General features: G+C 37.3%; 5 protein-coding genes and 2 pseudogenes across 11 annotated transcripts; 1 reads left to right on the top strand and 6 right to left on the bottom strand.

Annotated features, from left to right (window-relative positions):
* Positions 1-915: 915 nt before the first annotated feature.
* Positions 916-9574, bottom strand: LOC143305575 (GIGYF family protein Gyf). Of its 6 annotated transcripts, none has more exons than XM_076689694.1 (16): positions 9342-9574; positions 8459-8501; positions 8137-8368; positions 7559-7732; positions 7179-7380; positions 6888-7098; positions 5794-6796; positions 5195-5545; positions 4677-4988; positions 4511-4603; positions 3999-4426; positions 3722-3926; positions 3292-3498; positions 2715-3117; positions 2409-2638; positions 916-2207 (listed from the first exon to the last, which is right to left on the bottom strand). In XM_076689694.1, the coding sequence occupies exons 1-16, from the start codon at positions 9481-9483 to the stop codon at positions 2082-2084; spliced, it is 4362 nt and encodes a 1453-aa protein (XP_076545809.1). In that variant the 5' UTR covers positions 9484-9574; the 3' UTR covers positions 916-2081. The 6 variants fall into 6 exon arrangements, with proteins under 6 accessions (XP_076545809.1, XP_076545810.1, XP_076545811.1 ...); XM_076689695.1 differs by having other exon boundaries at positions 2715-3120; positions 3298-3498; XM_076689696.1 differs by having other exon boundaries at positions 3298-3498.
* A 193-nt stretch (positions 9575-9767) lies between these two features.
* LOC117606715 (transcription initiation factor TFIID subunit 10) lies at positions 9768-10800 on the bottom strand. The gene is made up of 4 exons (XM_034329528.2): positions 10595-10800; positions 10360-10509; positions 10221-10285; positions 9768-10146 (listed from the first exon to the last, which is right to left on the bottom strand). The coding sequence occupies exons 2-4, from the start codon at positions 10474-10476 to the stop codon at positions 9945-9947; spliced, it is 384 nt and encodes a 127-aa protein (XP_034185419.1). The 5' UTR covers positions 10477-10509; positions 10595-10800; the 3' UTR covers positions 9768-9944.
* Positions 10801-11278: 478 nt separating this feature from the next.
* On the bottom strand, positions 11279-12683 carry Scox (Synthesis of cytochrome c oxidase). The gene is made up of 4 exons (XM_034329134.2): positions 12516-12683; positions 11969-12380; positions 11696-11901; positions 11279-11612 (listed from the first exon to the last, which is right to left on the bottom strand). The coding sequence occupies exons 1-4, from the start codon at positions 12594-12596 to the stop codon at positions 11430-11432; spliced, it is 882 nt and encodes a 293-aa protein (XP_034185025.1). The 5' UTR covers positions 12597-12683; the 3' UTR covers positions 11279-11429.
* Positions 12684-12739: 56 nt separating this feature from the next.
* Positions 12740-16170, bottom strand: LOC117606563 (pancreatic triacylglycerol lipase). Of its 2 annotated transcripts, XM_034329133.2 has the most exons (9): positions 15465-16170; positions 15306-15389; positions 14979-15244; positions 14252-14328; positions 13858-14168; positions 13532-13783; positions 13359-13473; positions 13037-13243; positions 12740-12956 (listed from the first exon to the last, which is right to left on the bottom strand). In XM_034329133.2, the coding sequence occupies exons 1-9, from the start codon at positions 15541-15543 to the stop codon at positions 12872-12874; spliced, it is 1476 nt and encodes a 491-aa protein (XP_034185024.1). In that variant the 5' UTR covers positions 15544-16170; the 3' UTR covers positions 12740-12871. The 2 variants fall into 2 exon arrangements, with proteins under 2 accessions (XP_034185024.1, XP_034185022.1); XM_034329131.2 differs by having other exon boundaries at positions 13858-14332; positions 15465-16166.
* A 2253-nt stretch (positions 16171-18423) lies between these two features.
* On the top strand, positions 18424-21444 carry LOC117606561 (lipase 3). The gene is made up of 8 exons (XM_034329129.2): positions 18424-18582; positions 19290-19482; positions 19784-19898; positions 20107-20353; positions 20525-20680; positions 20754-20838; positions 20912-21054; positions 21129-21444. Exons 1-8 carry the CDS (start codon positions 18463-18465, stop codon positions 21279-21281), a joined length of 1212 nt encoding a protein of 403 aa, XP_034185020.2. The 5' UTR covers positions 18424-18462; the 3' UTR covers positions 21282-21444.
* A 221-nt stretch (positions 21445-21665) lies between these two features.
* LOC117606833 (U2 spliceosomal RNA) lies at positions 21666-21829 on the bottom strand (annotated as a pseudogene).
* A 1467-nt stretch (positions 21830-23296) lies between these two features.
* On the bottom strand, positions 23297-23474 carry LOC117606839 (U2 spliceosomal RNA; annotated as a pseudogene).
* Between the last annotated feature and the right edge of the window lie 691 nt (positions 23475-24165).

The following is a 24165-nucleotide window of genomic DNA, read 5'->3' as shown; positions in this document are numbered from 1 at the left end:
TAATGAATTGATATATATACCTGTGCCTATAAGTTCAGTTCGCATTTCGTTTTTTATCATGTCCAAGCTACAATTTTTATTCAATTGATTAAGTTTTGCAAAAATAAATTGTAAAATTATATACCCTTTGACATTTATGTGAATTTTTAACTACTATTATACCAACGTACATTAATTCCATTTTAAATATTCATCAGAATATAATAAAATTTTGATGCTAAAAAATAATGAAAAGATCAAATTGAAAATATAATAATATTTATTTTATTACGTTGTACGTTAGATACAATAATAATATTAATACAATATCAATGATGTGTTTTTTGCTATTTAATTATTGTATTACTGTACATTTATTTATTTATACATAAATCTTTCATGTAAGGGTCTATAATCTTCTCCTAAGGATACTTTTCTTGTATTAAGAGAAGATCAATGAACCTTAATTAACAACCATTATAATATTAAGAGCGGTCAGATCTGTCGCAACATTTTCCACGAAATGAACAGAGTATTCATACCACTTTGTCCAAGTTATTAGTTCAATTTAAAATTAAAAAAAAAAAATCAAAAAAAAAAATCAAAAAAAAATCAATGGTTTTCAAACAGGTGCTAAAAGTTTTCTCCTTTAACTCCTTGTTAGAGGTGGGACACTTCATAACATGTACACTTATAATTAAATGTTTTACAAAAGATACTGCTTTTAAATATTGCATTAATTAAATCTTACATAAACTTGTTAGATGTTTATCGTTAGATTGATCTCAGCATTATAAGAACACTATGCCGACGAGAGTGAGATCCACACGTAGGCACACGCAGCAATCAATCCAGATATTTCATTTTATGTGCTATTTAAATTTTTAAAAAATCGGTAATAGACGTTCCTGGTGTTTACATGACCTTACTTTCATATTATTTTTTTTTTTTTCTGGTGCAAAACAACATACTGGAAGATAGTTTATTTCTTTTATAAATTTTACAACATGCAAGTACTATGTTTTCCTCATCTTATTGTATTCAAAAGTATTAAGAAAGTACAAGAGCTTCCATTTGTATTCTTTTTTTTTTTTTTGCAACATCATTGAAATGTAATTTTTCATTCCTTTTTCCTGGTAAGCTCTATATAAACGTGACTCCCATAGCAAGGAGTAATTTATTACACAATATATAATACAATATGCAATTCAGTTTCTTTGAACTGTTGCCTTCAGTCAAAGTATCCATCTAATTTGAATAAAAACAATCGTAAATCGGTCAGAAAAAGTTACTCAACGTATCAAACATAAGAATATTAGTTGATTAAAACACAGTAGCGAAACTAAAGTCGTATTAGAATAATTTGATGTTGCGATGAAGCAAGAAATCCATAGGATTTATATGTATGTGTATATATATATATATATATATATAACATACTCGGTGCGTTTCGGTGCAAGTACACCGATGCACCCAATCAACACTGTGCTCGATCGATGTTCATTTTTTTAAAATCACAAGCACACATTGACAAAGTAGTTTCGTTTACTGAACACTATCGTGAGCACATATTGCTTTCAACTGCGATGTTTCCGCGTGTACAAGTTATATCGATCGGCATAATTTCTTTTTATTCACGTCGATAATAATGAAATATTACAAAACGTTTCAATACTATACATGTACCATAGTATGTGTATCGCGTAAATAGAAGATGAGTTCACTCTCTTTGCTTTATGAAGTATCATTTTTGTTTCCTTTTTTTCTCTCTTGAAATAGTATTATGTACAATTGAGTTTCCTTGCGGAGTGTCTTTCAGTTCTGTTTGGGATGGAAGTAACGCCACGCCTATATTGGTGTCTAAGGCTCCCATTAACGTGTCGAGTAAAAAGAGAATACGAGGGACAAAATCCTTGCACGCATGACGATAAAATAGAAAGAAAAAAAAAAAAAAAAAAATTCTTATATACGTTTTAATGAAGTACTCGCAACAGGTTCCTTTTTAGAACTTATTTGGCATCTACAATAAATAAATAACGGATCATCTATTGGGCCAAGCGTTGCATAATTTCCATAAAGCAGTGAAAACCGTCAGAGTTCGTTCAAACACCTTCCCCATAATCGCGATCACCAACGTTGATACGATCGGGGGCCGCGGTTACGCTAAAGCCAAGAATCCTATTATCAACTTTGTACATTTTTCCCTTCTTTGGCTTCTTTGACTTTCCCTGGAAATATTATTATGGCTTAGACGCATTTTAAATAAATTGTACCCTGAGTTTCATTGAACTTGTCGCAGTGAAGTTGGCTACAAATTCACTAACACATTCACGCCGCAGCGTCGGTGAAGTGAATTTGTAGCCAACTTCACTGTGACAAGTTCAATGCAACTCATTGTACCATATAATTTTGTATATTAAAAATGATACCTTAACTTCTTGAAATTCCGCAGGTGCATTTGGGTTAACAGCTGGCGCAGGTTTGCATAAATCGTCCGCTTCGGCTTGGGGCCGTTGCGCCGATCGCCATTTACTACGTTTCTCTAAAAATTGCTTAGCAAATTCTAAGCTCTGTTTATTATCACCAAGATAATCTCGTACGTATTCTTTAACTTCATAAGCAGATTCTATGTCTCGCAAGAATCCAACGAACGTAGGTACTGTATGTAAAATTTCTTTGTCAAACATTCTATAAACGAAACGGTAATATGTGTGTTTGAAAAGTCTGTAACTTACTGTCAACAGACACCTGTAAGCCACTCAAAGCTTTGTTGCACCATTGCGTAAAGTCGTCCGTCTTGGCAGTGTTCTGTTCGAATAATTTCTTAACTAACTCCTCTTCCCTTTTATTTTTACTCTTATTCGCCTTGTTGCTTTGCTGTTGTTGTTGATTACCAGATGGTGACTTTATCACCGCGGTTTGCTTCGCCGACTGTTTCGTCGCCGATGATGATTTCACCGGCGTCGGTTCGTCCCAGAAACCGCTGGTACCGCTATTGTTCGACCATGCTTGACCGACATTAGACGCCCCTGAATTCGCCCAATTTAAACACTGAGACGCGGTACCCCATATCCCAGCGTTCTGTAGTACATTCGCCGACTCCTTCTGCCCTGCTTTCTCTTGACGTTCCCTTTCTTGCTGCTGAAGAGAGTCAGCGATAATCAACCACTCATAATTATCTTTCTATCGCACAAACAATTCTTTGGCAAAAACAAAGAATGTGCAACTAAAAGTACTCATTAATAAAACATATAAAGAATTGAACAAATTTAACGTACCGGTTTGGAAAAGTACTGAAAATGTAATAGCTACCTTTACCTTGGTGATGCGTTCCTGTTCCTCCTGTTGGATTTGTGCGAGACTCTTCACCTGTAAAGGTTTCGTTGAAGACGTCGCCTTTTCGGCCCATTTGAATTGCAGTCGTTTAGACGAATCAGTGGCCAACGCTTCCTGAGCGGCTTCCGTGGCTTTTTGTTGAGCCAACTGTTGCTGCATCATTTGTTGAAATCGTTGTTCTTCCTGAAAAAAACGTTTGGTACTATAAAACGTACAAGTTCTGTATGATTAACCCTTTCCACTAGTATTTATAAGGCTACCAATTAACTCAGAATTTTTTTTCATATTTCATCAAGATGAAAACATTTTTAGGGAACATATTGCAATTTAACTTAATTAGAATAATGTAGGATGGCGAGTGGAAAGAGTTAATAATATTTTGTCTAAAATACGTAAGAAAGCGTACTGCTTTCTTTTCTCGTTCGAGTCGTTGAATTTCAGCAAGCGACGCGGCAGGTGCAGCGGTAGCAGCAGGTGCACGAGGTGCTTGAGCCCAGGGTGCTTTACTCCTTTCTTGTAATTTACGAAGCGCTTCTGCTTCTCGTCGCCTTTGTTCCGCTCGTCGAGCTTGTTCTTCAGCTTCTGCCTGCTTACGCGCCTCTTCTTCTTTCCTGTAAAGATGTAACGTTAGTAGAAAGATGATTTTGGGAATAATTAAAATAAATAATGTAATGATTCTATACCGCATTCTTTCTTCTTCCTGCTTCCTCTGCTCTTCTTCTAATTTTTTCCTCCTTTCTTCTTCCTTCTTCTGCTTCTCCTCCAATTTTTTAAGCTCCTCCTTTTTCCTCTTCTCCTCCTCCTGTTTTTTCCTTAGAATCTCCTCTTCCTGCTTCCTCTTCTCCTCTCGTTTCTTCTCCTCCTCCTTGCGCCTCTTCTCCTCTTTCTTCTTTCGTTCCTCCTCCTGCTTACGCTTTTCTTCATCCTTCCGTTTCTTCTCCTCTTCCTTCTTTTTCCTCTCCTCGTCTTTCCGTTTCGCTTCCTCCGCTTGTTTCGCTTGCTCCTCCTTTTTCCTTTTCGCGCTCTCCTCTTCGGCCTGCCTCTGTAATTCCTCCTGTTTCCTCAGTTCCTCTTTCTTTCTATCCTCTTGTAATCTAAGATTTTGTTCATCCTGTAATATATAATAATAACAATTTAATTCTTACCTCAGTTTCACCTATCTAATTCATTTACTTCTCCATCAATTTTAGTTTACCAATATTTGCTGCTCAGTCTTTATTTCTTTAGTATGTAGATCCCATAACGATGTTGGTAACTGGCCAGGAGGTACTGCCGGTATCGGTCCAACCTAACAAATTTTAAAATTACTACAACTTTTTCAAACGTACAAACAGTCTCAATGATGGAATTAAAATTGGTACCTGCGCCAACCAATTTTGTGCATTAAACTGTGGATTTATTTGCGGCGGTGGCTGGGGCCATACGGTATCTATATGAGCAGCTTGCGGGTGACCGTTCGTGTTAACGTTCAATTGGCGTAACAAAGATTTGATTGGATTGTCCTCTTGCGTTGCTGATGGCGCGGAGCTTATGTTCGACTGTTGGATCCCCGAAACGTTCTGCATGCCACCCATTTGTTGTATAAGCTGTTGTATAGGATCCATCGCTGGAGGATGCGCCGGTGTCGTTGAACGTGGAGTCGAAGGTAAATGAGCCTCTGGTTGCGTTTTCGCCTGGAAATTTCAAAACTTGTTACCTCATCGTTGAGAACCATTAACCCTTTCGTTGGGACCGGAGCTTGTCTTTCCATTTGGGCAATGGTGGTCGCTGGTGACCATTGGCAATATATTTTGCAGTTCTTTAACGTTATAAAATTTTTAATATAAAATTTGTACTGTGGTCCACTGTGAAAGGGTTAATATCCAAGTTTCATACAAACCTGCTGCATCTGAGTGAAAAGTTGCATCACAGGATTCGAAGGCTGCGACGGTAGATGAGACACGAATGGATTCGTTGAGATTGGCACCTCCGACATTTCCGAGTCTTGGAAAACATACTGAAATATCAACTGATTCTGTTCCATGGGGCTCAACGTCGCCCAATGCTCGGACTGCGAAAGCTTCGCTATTGCCGACGTTCGCATTTGCCTAAGAAGTAACTGTTGGTTTTGTAACAATCGCATTTGTTGATACTGAAGTAAAAGAAGCGGATCTTCGATACCGGTTTTTGGTAATGCAGATATACCAGTTGGTACCGCGTTAGGAACAGGTGGTATCACCTGATCGGTTAACTAAAAGAAATAACAATTCTTTTAATATTTCAATCTCTGATAAACATTATTATGTGCTATAGTTTTTAAAATACAGTGCCACCTCGGCATATTTTCTTATATGACATCAACTTCTAATACAATTGATTATTAATTTAATCTTTCCTCTGAGATAATTATTTTAAAATGATGCAAAATTTGTCACGTCCAGAGGACGTATACCGAGGTATCACTGTACTCATTTTTTCTTCATTATCATGAAAAGATACCTTTAGCGGAGGAATAGGAGGACCAGGTGTAAACGGTATTCTACCGCACATCTTCATTAAGTCTCCTAAAGTAGTATACCGCTCGTCACAGGTTCTCCTTACCATTAATCCTGCTGTGAAGTAACCAGCTTTACACCATTCCGCCATTTCGCTCGCTAAGAACGGTCCCTGAACTTCACCCTGCGGATCACGGTAAAACCATTTCTCCTGTCCATTCGTAGATGGAACTGTGGATGATTGGTTACCAATAGAAGTCGGTACACTGGAAGTTTTCTCCCTATGATTCTCCTCGTCGGCCATCAATTTAGCTACCAACGCGTCCGCTTCTTCCTTCATTCTATCAAAATCGTCCTCCGTCTTCTTCTTAGTATTATCAATATCTGAGTTAAGCTTTTGACAGGCTAGCTTGAACAGGCTGTGCTTAGGCTTTTGTGGTTCTGTTCGCAAAGGAATTTGTTTCTTTCCCGTGGCCATTGGATCCGTTTTTGTTTCAGCTTCGTCTACTTTAGTCTGTGTTTTACCAGGAGATTTATTATTTTCCGAATCGTTTGGTGGAATTTTCTTAACGTCACTTTGCTCCGTACTCGTCGCGACGTTACTTTTATTCTGCGAACTTTCCAACGATACTGACGACGATGTTTTCGTTGGCGTATTAACCGTAGTCGCGACAGACGGTTTCACAGGAGAATTACTTATCTTCTCTTTCTCGACGGGCTCGTCTTTGTTATCGAGCAGGTGCAAGGACTTTGATCTTTCTTTAGTGATTGTACTAGTTCCATTATTAGGATTACGGTTCGCCGTTTGCGCCTGAGACGAGGTATAAGCTAAATGTTTGTTACCAGATCTCGTATTAGCAGCGCTCCCTTCGGAAACGCGTCGAGTCCTAGTTTCTTGATTACCACCAGCACTGATCACCCCATCCTCGTCGTCGTCTGAATACATACCGCCATGGAAAGCACCCGATGCATCGAAACTACCACTTTCACCGGGATTCTCGGTCGCCCTGGAATTAGTAAAATAATTAACAAAACTTGAGCCTATTAGATTTGAAATTATGAACTAGATTTTTTTTACTAGCGTGTAAAGAAATGCACCATTCAGGAAGGTTGTCATGATTGTTATCGTGGTGATTTGATTCCCAAATACGCGCGGTACGAGGAGGGGGGTGATGACTCGAATCGTGGGTGGTTCTATGGGTTCCACGATGTTCCCATCTCCCACCACTGTTTCGACTCTCCTCCCCCTCCTCGTTTCTATCTAATCTATCTCTATCCATACTTCCACCTTCGCGCCAACTGCTTCTACCTAAAATATAGATTCAATACGTACAGCACGTTGACTGTTTTAAAATATTTCATAAATTCAAAATTGTTCTATCCATTTACCCCATTTACGCCAACCATCGTCGTCTTCTCCTCCCCCACGATGACGTCGCCAGTTACCTTCCATTAGAGAACCACCACTAGCCCCGCGATTTAATTCTTTTCTAGGGCTAGTAGAACCGTTCCATTCACCTGGTTCCGTAGCTCCGTTCCTTTCTGACCATCCACGTTCACTTTGAGATCGGTCAAACGTGCGATTTCTTGCCTGAATAAAAAATATATTTTATTAATAAACACATCATACACTTATTTGTTCTAAAATAATGTACAACTCACTGAGTATCGTACTTTTATAACGACATAATTTACCTACGAGGTAACTAAAGGAAAATAATTATTTTATATTTTGATTTATTCTACGAAAGATAAATAAAGCCACCTACTTGAAATGGTTGACTGTCAATTCGAACTCCATCCCCTGAATCATCGAAACCAACGCCCCGGGAATAATGCGAGGTATACAAGCTACCTCTACCATTTCTTCCTCGCACACCGCGATCGACGCTTCCGCCTCTCCCTCGACCAACGGTATTAGTTATTCCTCCATTCCACATCCGCTAAAAAGTGTTCAAATGTAACTTAAATCAGTATACTTAAGATACATCAATTAATCTGTTCCCTAGCCTAAGATACAATGTTATAAATCTATAAGAGCATGTAAGAGAATACAGAATGATAAGAAAAATAGTAATCATTATGTAAAGTATAGGACAGAGATTGGAGAAATGACACGAAGAGCTGGCACAAGGGCTCCAGTGTGTTATATTTTTAGATCTAAATTAACTGCACGAGGCAGTTCCTAATATAGGATGTAATAAGAATATATAATTAGTAAATAATATTAATAATCCTTCTTTTTATATCGAGCTACCTTAATAGTTTAAAGAAAGGCAAATTATTTATTAAAACTTCTTTAATACTAATGCAAAATTTAAGCATAAAGGTATATACATTTAGTTACCGTTTCATCTTCTGTCATTTGTATAAGAGCCAAAGGAAGTTGAGTTTTTTCAACGTATAGAGACGAAAAACTTGTTAATGGTTCAGGAGGTTTACAATTACGGTCGAACAGAATTAACATCTCTTCTCGCCCGTATCTATGTTCAGCTAGTTGGTAACGTGGAGTAGTTAAGCTCGTACTTCCTCCACCACCTCCGCTATTATTGCAATTGTCTCCAGACAAATTGCGCAACCTATGCGTTACAATAAAATGTATAAACTGAACGTACAAAGTATATAATTATAAATAAGTATAATAACTGTATCAATAAACTACTACAAACCATTCTGGACCAAATTTCATGGAATCCGTCATGATGAGATTTGCTGAAAAATAGAAAATTTATTATATAACTTTTTGCTGTATTATAATATTGAAATGATCCAAGTTTCTTTCAGTTTGAAATAGAAATAAATAAATGATGCATACTTTGTGCATGAATCCTAAAGATAAATTAAAGAAAATTTGTAACAATATATATAAACACAATTAATATTTTATTTTTTAGATACTACATAAAAGATTGCGCTATGTCATATATGCTATTATATTGTGTAACAAAAAAGGAACGTCAGTTACAAATATACTTGAATGACAATAATCGTAAATGTTCAAGTGCTTTTTATCAGTACGTTTGTGAAAAATCACATTGACAATTTTTTACCTGTTGCTCGATGAAAATTGAGCAACGAACATGTGTTAATCAACATCGATCGTAAGTGTAGCGAATGATATGTTATGATCTACAAACAAATACGAGACGGGTATAGAAAAAAAAAAAAAGAAAAAAAATGAAGCAAAAGTGGTCGAAAGGAGAGCGCGACAGACGGTGGCAAAGTACTCCGAAAATTATAATTCTTTACGAGATCAATTAACACCCGTAGTAATCTTACGCGAAAATAGAACGGCGTTGGAGATGGTGTTAATATCGTACGAACATTCCACTCCAGTGAAAATAATACGCGTTTATTTACAACATGTTCTTAAACAGACCGATTTTTCTGAGCCCAGGTGGCAACATTAACCAAACTTTTTCCGCTCACGAATGTCATAAAAATCCACAAGTGACAATTTTATTTCGGATATATATCACATTGGCATTCCCGGTTATTCGTGGAATAACGGTTATAAAAGGAATCGGGTGATGAACAAGAAAAATACCTCACCGATCTTCGAAATTACTGAGGACAGCGATACAACACACCAATATGGCTGATGGTTTTTTTTTGGAATAAAGCGCATGCGAAGATCGTTGGTATACCTGACGCATCGAAATGTTACTAGTAATAATGTTTTTCTAGTTACCATCGGATAAAGAATTTTATCTTCGATCTTATAAATCTAAAACAACTTTTCCAGTTCGGCTGGAATTTTATAAACGAAAGAACATTTTATTTGTATTTTTTCTATGATAGAATTCGTTTTTTATTTATGGATAAGCAAAACTATCTCAAACCTTATGGATGTAATTTTATCAAGTAGTTAATAAAAAACAGGATATTTATGTTTGAATACCTAAAAGAATTATAAAATTGATTTCTGGAATGGAACATAATATATATTGCAATTTTTTTAATTGTATAAAACCTATAATGTATGAACTTTGAACTGTATTAATTGTATAATTTGTTTTTCATAATATTCGGTGATTCTTATAAAAGCTATACAATGTACACATGATATACAAGTTTACTTGGTATGCATGCAAAAGAACATTAAATAAATAAACAAACATTATTCCTAAACGAAAAATAATGAGATAAAATGGATTAAACAAAATAATGTGGTTTTTTAACTATGATGCCATATTCTGCCACAGCTGGTGTCAAATCTTCCATGGTTAAGGTGTAGCGTCGATCTTTTCCTTTTGTTTTTGTATTCTGATTAGCTCCACGTGTCTTACAGTGCTGCAGAGCATCATTTGCTATTTCAGATATAAATTTTTGTGCTGCTAACGAAACAAGTCGTACTCTAAAATGATTATTCATATGTCAGCAGTCACAAAAATATATTCTTTAAAATTTATATTTATATAGGATGCTTACATTCTGGGATCTGTTGTGTTAAAACCAGCTGTATGCAAATAATGTTCACTGATTGCATCAGGCACCTAAAAAAAGCTGTTTTATTATATTGTATATAATATAAATGAGTCACCATATTTATAATGTATTATGCGACTACCGTGGGTGTATAATCTTCTAGTTGTAATAAAAAATCTGAGAGAGGTTGACCAGCTGTTTTTGTTTCTTCATTTCCTGTGTACATCGGTGGTGTATCTCTCCCAAAATCTTCTGCCATTTAAAACGAACTGTTTTCACGTTATGTTAGAAACTATAGAAAATAATTTTAAATAATACTATTAACAGAATCCATTACAATTAAAAATTTGTAGAGTTTATAGATGACATATCCTAACCTTCAATTAACAAACAACCAAATTTCTTTTGATTAAGTTTCTGAAGTCCTATTAACAGCCAGTAATGTCGTTTTCGAATATTGTTTAGCTGCAAATTAAACGAACGTTGAAAATATCAACGTACTATTTATGAATGCACATAAAAAACTATGTATAAACGTCAACCATTAACTACAGATCCAACAAGACTGGTCATGTCTGTTTTTGAGGGGTCTTTAGTTTGTGCCTTGAAAACGAGCGTCATCTGCTCTGTCCTAATTAAAAAATGTTCAACAATTCACACTGTAACAATCTAATCTAAGTTGACAATAACAGCAGATAACTAATTAATCATGAATTAACTGCAAAATTAAATCGCAACTAAAAAGACACAAACCAATTATTACAATAATTGTTAGACAAATTTGTATTTTAAAAAGCCCACCATAGATTTGATATTTTTAAAATTCGATCTTAGCGCCATCTATACACAAACGGCGGAAACTACTCAACAACTTACCGATCGAGTTTTTGAAAGAGATTTAAGTTAGATTTCTGTTTTACCGATTAAATTCAAATTGTATTTATATTTTATCGACGAACAAAAAAAATAAATAAGATATAATTACAAATTAAAGTTTTTTTTAAACAGATTGCCATAAAATTTTTTTAAATTGACAGTGAAAGGAAAAATCATTAATAACTTCTTTACGAACAATTTATGTACATATCCGCAGCAACTTTCACATACAGGTTTTGTAAAGATTTATCCAGTAATTAATTAATATAAAAATGCACTATAGGAAAATTTTTAGAAATTATCTATTAACATGCAAAAATGCACATTATGTATAAATTACGCTGGTAATGGACTTTTCAACGACAATGACGGGACCCAGGAATCACTTTTTACACTGTCATATTTAACTTTATTTATAGCAACACTTTGTGCAATCTGCTCAGCAGTGTGAGTTAAGCCATAATAATCTACAAATAAACCATCTGGATCTATCAAATATATGATAATTGTATGATCAACCTAGAACAAAACAACCAAAGTAAACATTATTTTCCTTGACACAATATAATTTAAACAAGGTATAATAAAAATATATTACTGACAATGTAATCTGCATCCTGATCTTTAGGTCCACTACTATAGTACACTCTGTATGCTTTGCAGACTTTAGCAACTTGTTCCTTTGTTCCAGTAAGACCAATAAATTTGTCAGAAAATTCTTTAACATATTTTCCTACAATTTCCGGTGTATCTCTGTCAGGATCAACAGAGATAAACAAAGGCTGAACTTTAATCTTATGTTCTGTTTCTGAAATAAGAATCAAGTATAAGATACTATCTTTTGTGTTTTAATGTCAATATTATTTATAACATACCCAACAGGTAAACAGTTTTTTTCATTTTTTCAAGTTCATCCGGACAGATATCAGGACAGTGCGTGAAACCAAAATAAATCAAAAGCCACTGTCCTAAAAAGTCATCTGACTTCACAGTTTTTCCTTCGGGATCAACTAACTCAAATTTCCCTCCTATTGCTGCTTTTCCTAATTCACGTCTTCTTTCACGTTCTATTTGTTTATCTTTCACATCTTGTAGATAATATAAGTACGATAAAAGAGCAATACCTATTGTACCTGTTACAATGGCACTTTTCCATGTAATAGGATTTTTTTCAAAGATGCTCTTCTTTTTTTGGGGCAACGACCCTACATTATTAGACTGATAGTAAGCTACAGAGGTATTTATACATCTAATTTGTGCATAATACTGTCTGAAGTTTGGCAAGTTCTGAAATGATATTTGTAAATAATATTAGAAGAAAGCATTACCCTAAGCTATTAACTACTTCACCAAAAAATTCTTTTGTTTTTAAAATTATTAGTTTGTTGATGTTGAGCAAAATTTATTCAAAATAGTACTCACTTTTTTCAAAATTTGAATCGAGCTTCTATTCAATAAGAAAACCGACTGATTCATTAAATTTGACATCATTCTTATAGTCATTCTTGGATCGACTTATTATTTAGAAGAGGTTATGGTTATACCGCATCTCATCGCGTTTGTTTTCACGCGGGCTATTTGAAAAATTCTTTTTCTTTACTCTGAAGTACTAGCACATTTTACAAAAAATTATAGTAATTAGACAATTATATCGTAGCAGAAGGAACAATGATACAAATTAATATTAAAAAGGAATAGATAATCATTTAATTCGGGTTTATATTCTACACTTTAGATATAATCATTTTATATTTTTAAGGTTAAGAAAAACTTTTTTTTCACAAAACGTTGCATTCTCCTCGTTGCAACAGCACAGTTCTACCATGTAAATTTATACTTGTATTTGAACCACAATATTCCCATCTATACAGTACATAGATAAAAAGTAAATTAAAATTGTCTTATCTTTAATTTCATCTTAAGATGACCATAAATTTACGTGCCTGTTGTTTTTTCTATCCTCAATTGCAATCTTATCTATGAATAAAGTATCCGAATTAGGCTTCTTAATTACATTTTCGTTTTCTTCATCCCTGTTTGCTTGATACCAAATCTGTGCTCTTATCGCAATTTGATTATTCGATAAAAATTGAAATTTCGCTGCAGCAATGTTGTAAAACGTCATCGGTTTGTTTCTCCGCTTCGTTGCTCTTAAACAACATATATCGTTACATTATTTATACGAAGTGTCCGATAATATTAAGATGAACAATAGACCTTGAAATTAATTATAAAATATTAATATTTTATTTGTTCGTATCTTACGTGTATTGAAGCTTGAAGATTATCGTCGAATTACGTTGTTCCATCTTCAAAAACAACATTCCAGACGTTTTCGTTCCTTCATCAGAAACGGTAACCGATGCTCTCAGAGATTGCCCTGGCGACGAGCCGAATGAAAATACAAATATTTGTACATATTTTCATTACAATCTTACCACAAAACGGTTCCTCTTCTCGGGTAGGCAAATAATAAATTCCTAAAGGGCCAAGGTTGGCATTATAGCCCATCTCTTGGGACCACATAGTGGACTCCATTGGGAAACAGATTCCGTTTATATAGGAATTTCTCCCTTGAGGACAGGGCCAGGCGTTGAATTTGCAAGATTCATTCGTCATGTGCATACTCTCCAAAAACAACGACCACGCTCTCAAATGGCTGCAAGCTATCTCCTTAGTTAGCATTTCCTCTGCAATGTCATTGTTCACATTGCTACCAGCGACTCCACCATTAATATCAAATGTTAAATGAAGAAAATTCTACCGTTTAAATGACTAACGACAACGGAGTTCTTCACATCAACGCAGCCAGGCTGTTCTCTACCGCCGTTAGGAAAGAAATCGATGTGACCCAGAGGCTTCAGGAGTCCAAAACCGTCAGCAAAGTCCTCGGATCCATCAGTGTGGATTATGTCTACCAGTTGAGCGTCAGTTGCGTCCAATTTCCTGGACTTTTCCCTGAACAGATGGTTTCTGAAAAATGGCGATGCAGGATCTAGACCGGTGATACGACCAAGGAGGATATTCCTCTTCTTGAGAATCTCGGAAGCGCAGCCAGCCACGTGGGCTCCGAGACTAAAGCCAATTATATGAATGTTTTTAGGAAGAGTGCCTAGGTGAATGGCATCCAATAGGACCAGACCCAATTGGCGACCTACGAGCTCGGTGTTTGCCACTGCTGCTTGATAAGTCGTCGCAGCTCCTCTGGTCCAGTCGAGAACCAGGACGCTTGTGTCTTCCTGGGGAGTATTTCTTGATGTAATGATAGAGAAAAGAACTAGTGGCGTAACTGGGGAGGGATCAGAGTGGGCCTGGACTTGGTTTAGTCCTAAAATCCTAAAGTTCTAAGGTCCTAAGATTCTAAGGTCCTAAGGCTCTAAAGTCCCCAAAGTCCTAAGGTCCTAAGGCACTAAGGTCCCCAAAGTCCTAAGGTCTTAAGGCTCTAAGGTCCCCAAAGTCCTAAGGTCCTAAGGTCCTACGGTCCCAAGGTCCCAAGTTCCTAAGATTCTAAAGTCCTTAAGGTCCTAAGGCTCTAAGGTCCCCAAAGTCCGAAGGTTCTAAGGCTCTAAGGTCCCCACAGTCCTAAGGTCCTAAGGCTCTAAGGTCCCCAAAGTCCTAAGGCCCTAAGGCTCTAAGATCCCCAAATTCCTAAGGTCCTAAGGCTCTAAGGTCCCCACATTCCTAAGATCCCAAGGTCCCAAGCTCCTAAGATTCTAAAGTCCTTAAGGTCCTAAGGCTCTAAAGTTCCCAAAGTCCTTAAAGTCCCAATGTCCCAAAATCCTATAGCTCTAAAGTTCTAAAATACAATACCTGGCCCAGCCCTAAAAATCCCAGCTATTCCACTGAACAGATCTAACAATAATAAACGAATCTTTCTTTCATTACCAAGTTCAGAAGAGCCTGTACCAGGAGTATCGCACCAACGTCACTTCCGCTCCCCTTGTACCCATGTATTATAACTTTCAGCGGCTTGGAGGTGTTGAATCGTGAATGCAAAATCGATGTAAAGTCATCGCCGTACTGCAGACTGTCCGGTGATTCTCGCCTGGTACGAGTGTACAATAAAAACCTTGTCTGAATCACATTTGGATGCTCCGGTGGTCGTTTCAGTGTCAAACGAGGCGGAGGATCCGCGAAACATCCGACTAAATCTAAAAATAAATTATCCCCTTTACGTATATTCTATCCAGAAAGCTTTGTCGCAATTCCTACCGTAGCAAATTTTCGGTTTCAAGTCCTGACGATTAATATCCGTTCGACGAAGCAGAGGTCGGTTTCTCAATGTCAGAAGTTTTCCTAAAAACAAGGCTCAAATTAAATAGGTGAGTTAAAAATAATTACAATCTTAAAAATAATCTGAGTAGCACTTACCGGAACGCTTAGCCTCAATCACCCAGAGGCCAATGAGGATTAGAAAAACCAAACCCTGTCTTACCAACTTGGACTGCATCTTTCATTCACCTTTCATCGAATCTTTGTCCCGTGTAACTCGGACGCTCTTGCCACCTTCTTCTTTTTCTCCTTCTACAAGTTTCTTCCACTGTCCCTGCCTTCTTCAGGTTTTCCTTATGCGGTATGAAACTCAAATACAGTACCGGACACTCGTCTCTTCTTTTCCAACTCTATCGTTATTTTATACCTTTGCTATTCTTCTTTCAATTTGAACAAAATCCAGGTACCCTAACAGAATGAAAGAAAATGAAATTAGTCCACGTAAAACTACACTGTTTATACGGGAGTATCAAGATACTTAATTAGGAGCGTTTAGATGAAGTAGCCAATGGTAGCAGAAATTCGTACTGGTTGCTTACAACTTGTCAAACGAAAAGCAGTAAATGTACTTTCCCTCGGTCACCAGTATTACGACCTCGTTTTAAACCATGCAATGTGTGATGTAATATTTGCAGTCTTTCATGCGCAAATATAATGACCGTGCCCATAGAATCGCACTGCTTTCACCTGTTGGATTTCAGGACGCATAGAAGAAGAATAGAGATTTATCATTTGTTTTACCAATTGTTTATATATTGATTCCTAGAAATCTTAAATCGCTGCGTAAACATTGCCCACGGTATCATAGCGAAATCTTATCGGGAAGAGGAATTGTGAAATCGGAAGGCGCCAGAGTTACCAAAGCGAAGATCTCTGCGCGAAGGGTGTCCAAAATTGTGCATGGGTCTTTTCTTACAAGGGAACACCGCGAATCCGTCCACTCACAGATTTGAATGAAACTTTGTGGCATGGGCATCCGTAGGATTTCTTTAGGGGGGGGGCATGATATAAAATATCACTTCTAGATTAACGAATGTATGCTATAGCCGTGTGAAAGAAAAGAAGAGTCAAGAACAATTCGAAATAGTTTGAGCGAGAAAGAGACGGAGTTCCAAACGAAGGAGACAATAAATGCTATATTCGACATCCGACACTCTCTTTTTATCCAAGGCAAGGTCCTAAGATCCTAAAGTCCTTAAAGTTCTAAAGTCCTAAGGTCCTAAAATCCTAAGGTTTCAAGGTTCCAAGTTTCCAAGTTTCCAAGGTCCTAAGGCTCTAAAGTCCCCAAAGTCCTAAGGTCCTAAGGTTCTACGGTCTCAAGGTCCCAAGTTCCTAAGATTCTAAAGTCCTTAAGGTCCTAAGGCTCTAAGGTCCCCAAAGTCATAAGGTCCTAAGGCTCTAAGGTCCAAAGGCAAGTGCCTCCATTGCCCCCCCTTGTCAAATAACATTATCAAATTATCAAATAACATTATACAATTTACAGAGCATTAGATGTGGGAATAATAACTTTACAAACAGCCGTGCGAAATTACCAATAATTGCCAATAAATTACCAATAGCAGTTTCTAAAGTTGAAGGTAAAACATCGGGGGAACGCGATTAAATGTATCTCATACAAAACAAGTGCAGTTAAGATATTTAATACATTTTAATACCTTTGAATTTTTATTGTGTTTGTCATCGTCATATATTATAGTCTGCAACAAAAAAAGGAAATCTGAATATCAACTTATTTGTTATCAATATGCAATCCCGCGCACGGTCTACGTTTCGTCGTATATCTGTTTATGCCTAGCATAATAAGCATAATAAAATTAGTATATACCGTTGAATTAAGAATAAAATAAGTAATATTTTTAGTTATTATAAAAATGTAAAATTTTTTTAAATATCCTAAGAAACATTATTTTTTCAGGAAGAAAGGCTTTTTTTTATAGCGCTCGTTTGACGTTAGTTTGACGCAACTTTGACGTTCATTTTCGTATCTTTAACGGGCGATTAGGCACGAATGAAGCATACCGTTCTTTTTACCTTGGATCACTCTATAAATCCACAAAGTTTCATTCAAATCCATGAGTGACGGTTCGCGTTGTTCTCTTGTTAGAGGTTCGACAAACCGGACGAACGTGTTGAGAACGAGTTTCGTGATCGCATTTTGATGAACCTGACCAACCAGCATGTTTTTCGTGGGCTTGCAATGAAAATTTTAATTACAATAAAACCTCGATAAGTAGTCGCTCAAGAGACCGAGAAGTTAGTACAAATCATATACACCGCAGTTCACCAGAGTCCATAACTGCGAGGCACGGGTTGGAAGATGGTGGGGGAACGCAGCGAGCTCTCTGCCAATCGCGTTCCACTTCGTTTGGGAGTATCGCCAATCAGGGCGAAGATGCGCACGAAAGAACGCAAACTGGTCTTCGCAGTTATGGACTCTGGTGAACTGCGGTATAAATTTTAAAATGACGAGGAAAGGAAAATGACGACTTATCCGGAGTGAGGACTTATAGAGATTTTACTGCATTGCAATGAAAGAAGAAGTAGAAAGAAGGAAAGGAACATTGATCTTTGAATAGCAAAAGTAGATTTTCTTATTTTAATCATCTGCTGAATGATCATGATTCACAGAGATAAACATGCTCCTATTATTAACTGATTAAACAGAATTAAAATAGCGTTATACGGTAAGAACAGTATATAATTAACGTCGATTGTTTAACATTTATCATTTCACGAACAGTGATATATGAGATAATAAACTGCATGCGTTAAATTCATGTGAACACCTGGAATATTTGCGTTTTCTAAATTTATTATCTTACAAAGATTGAAGTTGTTTGGTTTAATCAGTTAACAAATGTGTTCGCAATGACGGTATATGGATTAAATTAATAAACAGCCGATAACAATAAATTTCAGATAAATTGATCAGTGTAATAACATATCAAGATCATCAAATTGTTCCAGGAGGGGTGTACCTTTTTTTCATCGATAACTCGACAAGTTGATGATCGATAAATTTTAATCTGATCGATGTTTCTTTATATAAAGCGTGGAAACTGTTTGCTTTTAGCAGACAACCAGCTGGAACATCAGAATGCTCAAAATATTCTATGTATCGTGTCTCGTGTTGCCATTCGTATTGGGAGTACCCATTAAGGAAGAGGAAAATGTGCCGAGCTCCAATCTTGATACAAAATTTATATTTCCAGATCCTGTAAGTAAATTTCATTGTAATAAAGAAAATTTTAAGAAACGTTTTATATAGGATTATCCAAATTGAGTGGCACAAACGCAAAGTATTTGATTTTTGTATGGTTACTTTATTTTAATACAAAGTCTATTTTATGACGTTAATTATGAAAAACAATATCATTCAACAGTCCTTCTCTGCTTTTTTTCGCGAGCTCGATACATTTGATCAAATTTAACGAGTAATTTTTCACGAGGAGGAGACACCAATTGCTACTTAAGATCGGATGATTAAACACCATTAGATTTTTTTATGGGCTTTATGGAAAGTGAAGTTTATCCCAATAATGCAAAGACTATTGACTAAAGAATGAAATTGAATTCGACTTGTATGAAAATATAATGAAAAATTGGGTGAAACGATATTTAAATAATATTATCTATGATAATTAATATCACACAGTAGACTTTGTGTTAAAATAAAGAAACCATAAAAAAATCACATACTTTGCGTTTTATTTCAATTTGAAGATGTGACACTCAATTTGGATAACTCTATAGAAAAGGATGAAAAAATTTTACTTAATACAGTAAACTCTCGTTATATTGCCTATGCATAGATAGAGCTTTTTTTATATTGCCAATTCCAAGTCAAATAATTAGCAATGTACTTAGAATTTGTTGTATTATTGCTAAAAAATACAATAGAATAAAAAACTTATATTCTGATAGGCTGAGTTAGCGAGAAGGAAAGGCTACAACGCTGAAACTCATCAAGTCACCACAGAAGATGGCTACATACTGCAGATGCATAGAGTCACCGGTCGCCAAAATACCTCTAAACCTAAGCCGGCTGTGTTACTTTTGCACGGACTGTTCGATTGCGCAGCTACATGGGTAATCTCGGATCCTACAAGGAGTTTAGGTATTCATTTCTGTTCACATGGTAGATGGTTTTGTGTCATAACTTTTCTCTTCAGAAGAAGAGTATTAACACCTTGGCTGGCGCAGTAGAAACAGATCCGTGTGGTTAGAAATATTATGAACCTTACAATTGGTTAATTTTCCAAATAAAAATTTCAATTTGGTGTCTTGGGTTGTTCAAGCTTTCCATTTTCTTCTCTTTTCCTAATAATTCAATTACCAAAGACCATCATGACAGTCGACGTGTTGAGACCAAAATGGCCCGAATTTTGAAAAGATAAACACCGTACTTTCTTTTCTAGCTTTCTTGCTGTCGGATCGGGGATACGATGTGTGGTTGGGCAATGTTCGTGGCAGCAGATACAGCCGGAAACATAGAGTGATGAACACTACGAACGGCAAATTCTGGAAATTCAGGTACTTTAGTGAAATCTTCTCATGTAATCTTCAGGTTCTTTAGTGAATAATCTCATCATTGTTATCGTTATCTCCTCAGGATCTGTGAAGTAATTATCATCACGATTACAATGTCATTTTCAAGTAGAATCAAAATCTTTATCATCAGCTGATAAACCGAAAAGATAAATACTTCATGTAAAATTGAAAAATGAATGTTTATGTAAAGCTGGCACGAGATAGGGACGTACGACGTTCCAGCCATGATCGATTACATTATAGAGAAAACGAAGCAGGAGAAGATTTACTACATAGGGCACAGCCAGGGTGGTACCTCGTTCTTCGTGATGGCCAGCGAACGACCAGAATATCAGAAGAAAATAATCGCCTCCTTCAATTTGGCACCGGCAGTCTTTATGGGAAACTCGAGGAACGCTTTCTTACGTCTTTTGGCTCCGTTTGCTTCGGATCTAAAGGTGAAATTCCCATATTGTATCAATTACTTCTACTCCACAGATGTCTGACTCTAAAGTTGTTCGCGACAGTGAATGTTTCTATCTTTTTCTTTTCTTTCCTTTCCTTTTATTTAGCAGTTTATGTCCCCACTGTATATTTTGAGATAAAAAATATTTGAATTAACTCCGCAGGCACTGGGAGATCTGATAGGTCTATACGAGTTTATGCCATCGCAGACGCTTCTGAAGATTCTTGCAACAAAAGGATGCCAGGAGAATGCACCTTTAATGCCCATGTGTAAAAATATTATGTTCCTTGCGGCTGGAGTTGACAAAGAACTAAATACGGTAACTGCAATTAGCATGTTCGTTGTTTTATTACAGTTTAGCAATTTCATTACGTTCTATTTTTTAATTATAGACACTGGTACCTCAAGTTGTGCGATACGATCCTGCCGGTGCATCGGTGATGCAACTTGTGCATTATGGACAGTTAATGAACTCAGGTTAATACTTTATACCATTTTGTATATTTTCTTCTCTTATAGTCGTTCATTGCGTGTTTCTGTTTCTTCATAGGGAAGTTTCAACGGTTCGACCATGGTCTTATCACTAACTTACAGACTTATAAACAGATTCAGCCTCCTCAATACAACCTGAATAATATCACTGTACCAGTATATATACTTTACAGTACCAATGACGCTTTGGTTGATTACAAGGTTTGTATATTACACTTTGACTGTATGTAGGATTACTTAAATGATTTATGTACAATTTTGTTCCACTTTAATAGGACTCGATCAGATTATCAGAAGTAGTACCTAGTGCGGAGAAATTATTGATACCAAACAAGGATTATGCACATCTTGATTTCGTTTGGGGCAACAACGTTGACTCTTTGGTGTATAATAAGATTTTCAGCCTGCTGAAACAGTATAAGAGTTAATTAATAAAAGTATTCGACCACTGCTTTTTACTCGACCAAACGTTCCTATATATAATATGCCAAATGTACATCTTCTATTCTGGAGGATTGTTCAATCTGTAAATGTATTATTCGAAATAAATTGTATGTTCTATTTTTATGTATTAAAAATACTTAACGTTTATTAGTGCGATTATTGCATTTTTACCTGTTTCTTTTTTTGGTTGAAACAGCTGGAATTAGATAAATGTTGCCTACTATAGGAGTGTGTATGAACTGTAACTATATAATTGTGTATAGTCCCCCCTTGCTCCCTAGCCGCAATTTAGCAGTAGGAGCGCGCGGTGAGCGTATTACTCAAATTTCGAGAAAAAGTCTAATAATTTAAATTAAACTGCAAAATAAATAATGTCGACCGTGTCCTGGGGCAGTGCAAGGCAGGTACCACCCGTGTCGGAGTGGGAGCAAGCCTCGGATTCCGACCGATTCCAAAAATAAGGTTAATATTCTGATTCCCCGATGGGGAGTGTGTGATAAGAACAGATATAGCGCTTTATTTTAACAATTAACGTTTCCCCAATGGCCTGCCCTTGGGGGGTACATTTACAGCAGTCTTGGACGTAGCCCTTTAGATGGGAATATACATATAATAGAATCTTCTTTTTAGTGTAGTTATTAAGTAATATGCGCTAGATGTAGAAATAAATCTATACTAAAACGTAGATAGACATATAAATATGAACATAAACATAGATATAAAACAAATATAGAAATAAAAATAGGTCGTCCATCGCTGGGGCTGGACGGCGTCTCGCTCTTCCTCGTGGTCGTTGTCTTCTTGATAGCCCAGCCCATCATAAGGTTTCTCCCAGTCACCGATTAAGTGATTACAGGCTTCTCCTTTAGCGCAGTCCTGGGGTTGGTTGTGGTAGCTTTAGTGGCGGGCGTCAGCGCGCCTCCACCCGTGGTGGTCCCTGCCGCTTCCAACGGGGACGGAGGGGGCCTCTTGGTCGTAGAGTGCGCCGCGTCTATAGAGGGTCGCTCCTCGGCTGAATCCCCCCCCAGCCAAGGGTACTCCACGCGTGGTGGTCCCTGACGCTTCCAACGGGGACGGAGGGGGCCTCTGGGTCGTAGAGGGCGCCGCGTCTATAGAGGGTCGCTCCTCGGCTGAATCCCCCCTAGCCAAGGGTGCACCGCCACTATTATCTCCCTTTGGGGCAGATGACCGCGTCCCAGCGGCACGAGGCACTGCATTACTCCTGTGGGAGTCTGCGTGGTGCTTCCACATCTTCTTCAGCAGATAAGTGCTGTCGTCGATGAAGAAACACACACCGCAGACCCACCTTCTGTTTGTGCCGTGGTGTTGGAGGCGCAGGTGCTTGCCTAAGTCCTCGTGCCGCTGGTACACGACCACTTCATTCGAGATGGGGGTGCCCCTTTATTGCAGAAGGGGCATGGGAAGGTTTCATGGGGGGGGGGAGGTAATAATGACCTCGTTGCCCCTGGCGGTGCAGCTGGACTGGGGGTTCGTCGTCGAACTCATGTTAAAATAGTAATAAAGTAAATAAAATTAATAGATAAAATTGATGAAGTAAAATAAAGTAGAATACAATAAAACCCTAATCTAGTGACTAGATTATCAGTTAAAAATAAAAACAGGAACGAACGAAACGAAGAGACGACTGTGCGTTCTCACAGATAACAGTTAATTCGAACTATAAACAGACAAACTACCGCGAACAAAGTCGCGCCGGAAACGGACGCGACGAAAGTTTCGATATATCGAAATGTCCGCCTGGAGTTGACCAGCGATTTGCGCGCTCCAGGTGGCACCACTTTACAGTAACGCAACGCTATAGAAAACCACCACCAGTCTCCCAATCGCCACTTACCACGCGTCCCAGTCGTCTATCTCACAGTGAGTCGCACCACTGCCATTGGGATAAGTCCAAAACGCGATCGCGACCCCAGATAAAAATAAAAACTAAAAGAAAAGTCAGAGCATTTTAAAATGCTCAATATTACGTTTAAATTAATAAATGTGGGCCGCGTCCTGCGGCACTGCAAGGCAGGTACGACCCGTGTCGGAGTCGGAGCAAGCCCCGGAGTCCGACCAATTCCAAAAATAAGGTTAATATTCTGACTCCCCGATGGGGAGTGTATCAGATATTAAGCTGATAAGAACAGATAAAGCGCTTTATTTTAACATTTGATGTTTCCCCAGGGACTTGTCCCTGAGGGATGTTCATACAGCAGTCTTGGGCGTAGCCCTTCAGGTGGTATGATATAGTGGGATATTCTAATGCAGCGGGAACATTCTCCCATTGCATACGTCGCGTTCATAATATATTATAAAAGTCACCATTCGAGTATTATAAAGAAGGGACTAATAGCCCGAGGAGATCTTCTTTTTAATGTAGTTCTTAAGTACTATGCGCTAGATGTAATGATAGATCTATTTTCGAGCATAGATAGACCTATATGAAAATATGAAAATAAACATAGATATAGATATAGATATAAGAATAAATGCATATATAAGGTGTAAATATAAGCTTGCATATAAATATAGAGCAGGTATAGGCATGACTAGAGATTAAGCATAGCCATGCATATGCATACGAAGAATGGGTGCAGAGGGAGAAGACAACACATAGACACCGAGTAAAGATTTAGCTATGGAGAGGATAGAATACAGTATTATAGATTAAAGAATCAGCAAGCGAAGAAAGAAAAGAAAGAAAAAGAAAGAGTAGCTAGAAAAGAAGCCAGATATGTTGTAAACATTTTACTCGGTGTTCAGCTGCGAGGAGGAGATGCGGAATCACGGGCCTCGCCTTCCAATTCATCGGAATTGACTCTATTGTTATCAGTACTGGACACCGTGTACTGTCTAATTCCCGAG

The sequence above is a fragment of the Osmia lignaria genome, chromosome 8 (genome assembly GCF_051020975.1).
Source record: "Osmia lignaria lignaria isolate PbOS001 chromosome 8, iyOsmLign1, whole genome shotgun sequence".
Lineage (NCBI taxonomy): Eukaryota > Metazoa > Arthropoda > Insecta > Hymenoptera > Megachilidae > Osmia > Osmia lignaria.
Note: the sequence above shows the minus strand (reverse complement) of the source record. Positions and strands in the feature narration are given on the sequence as shown.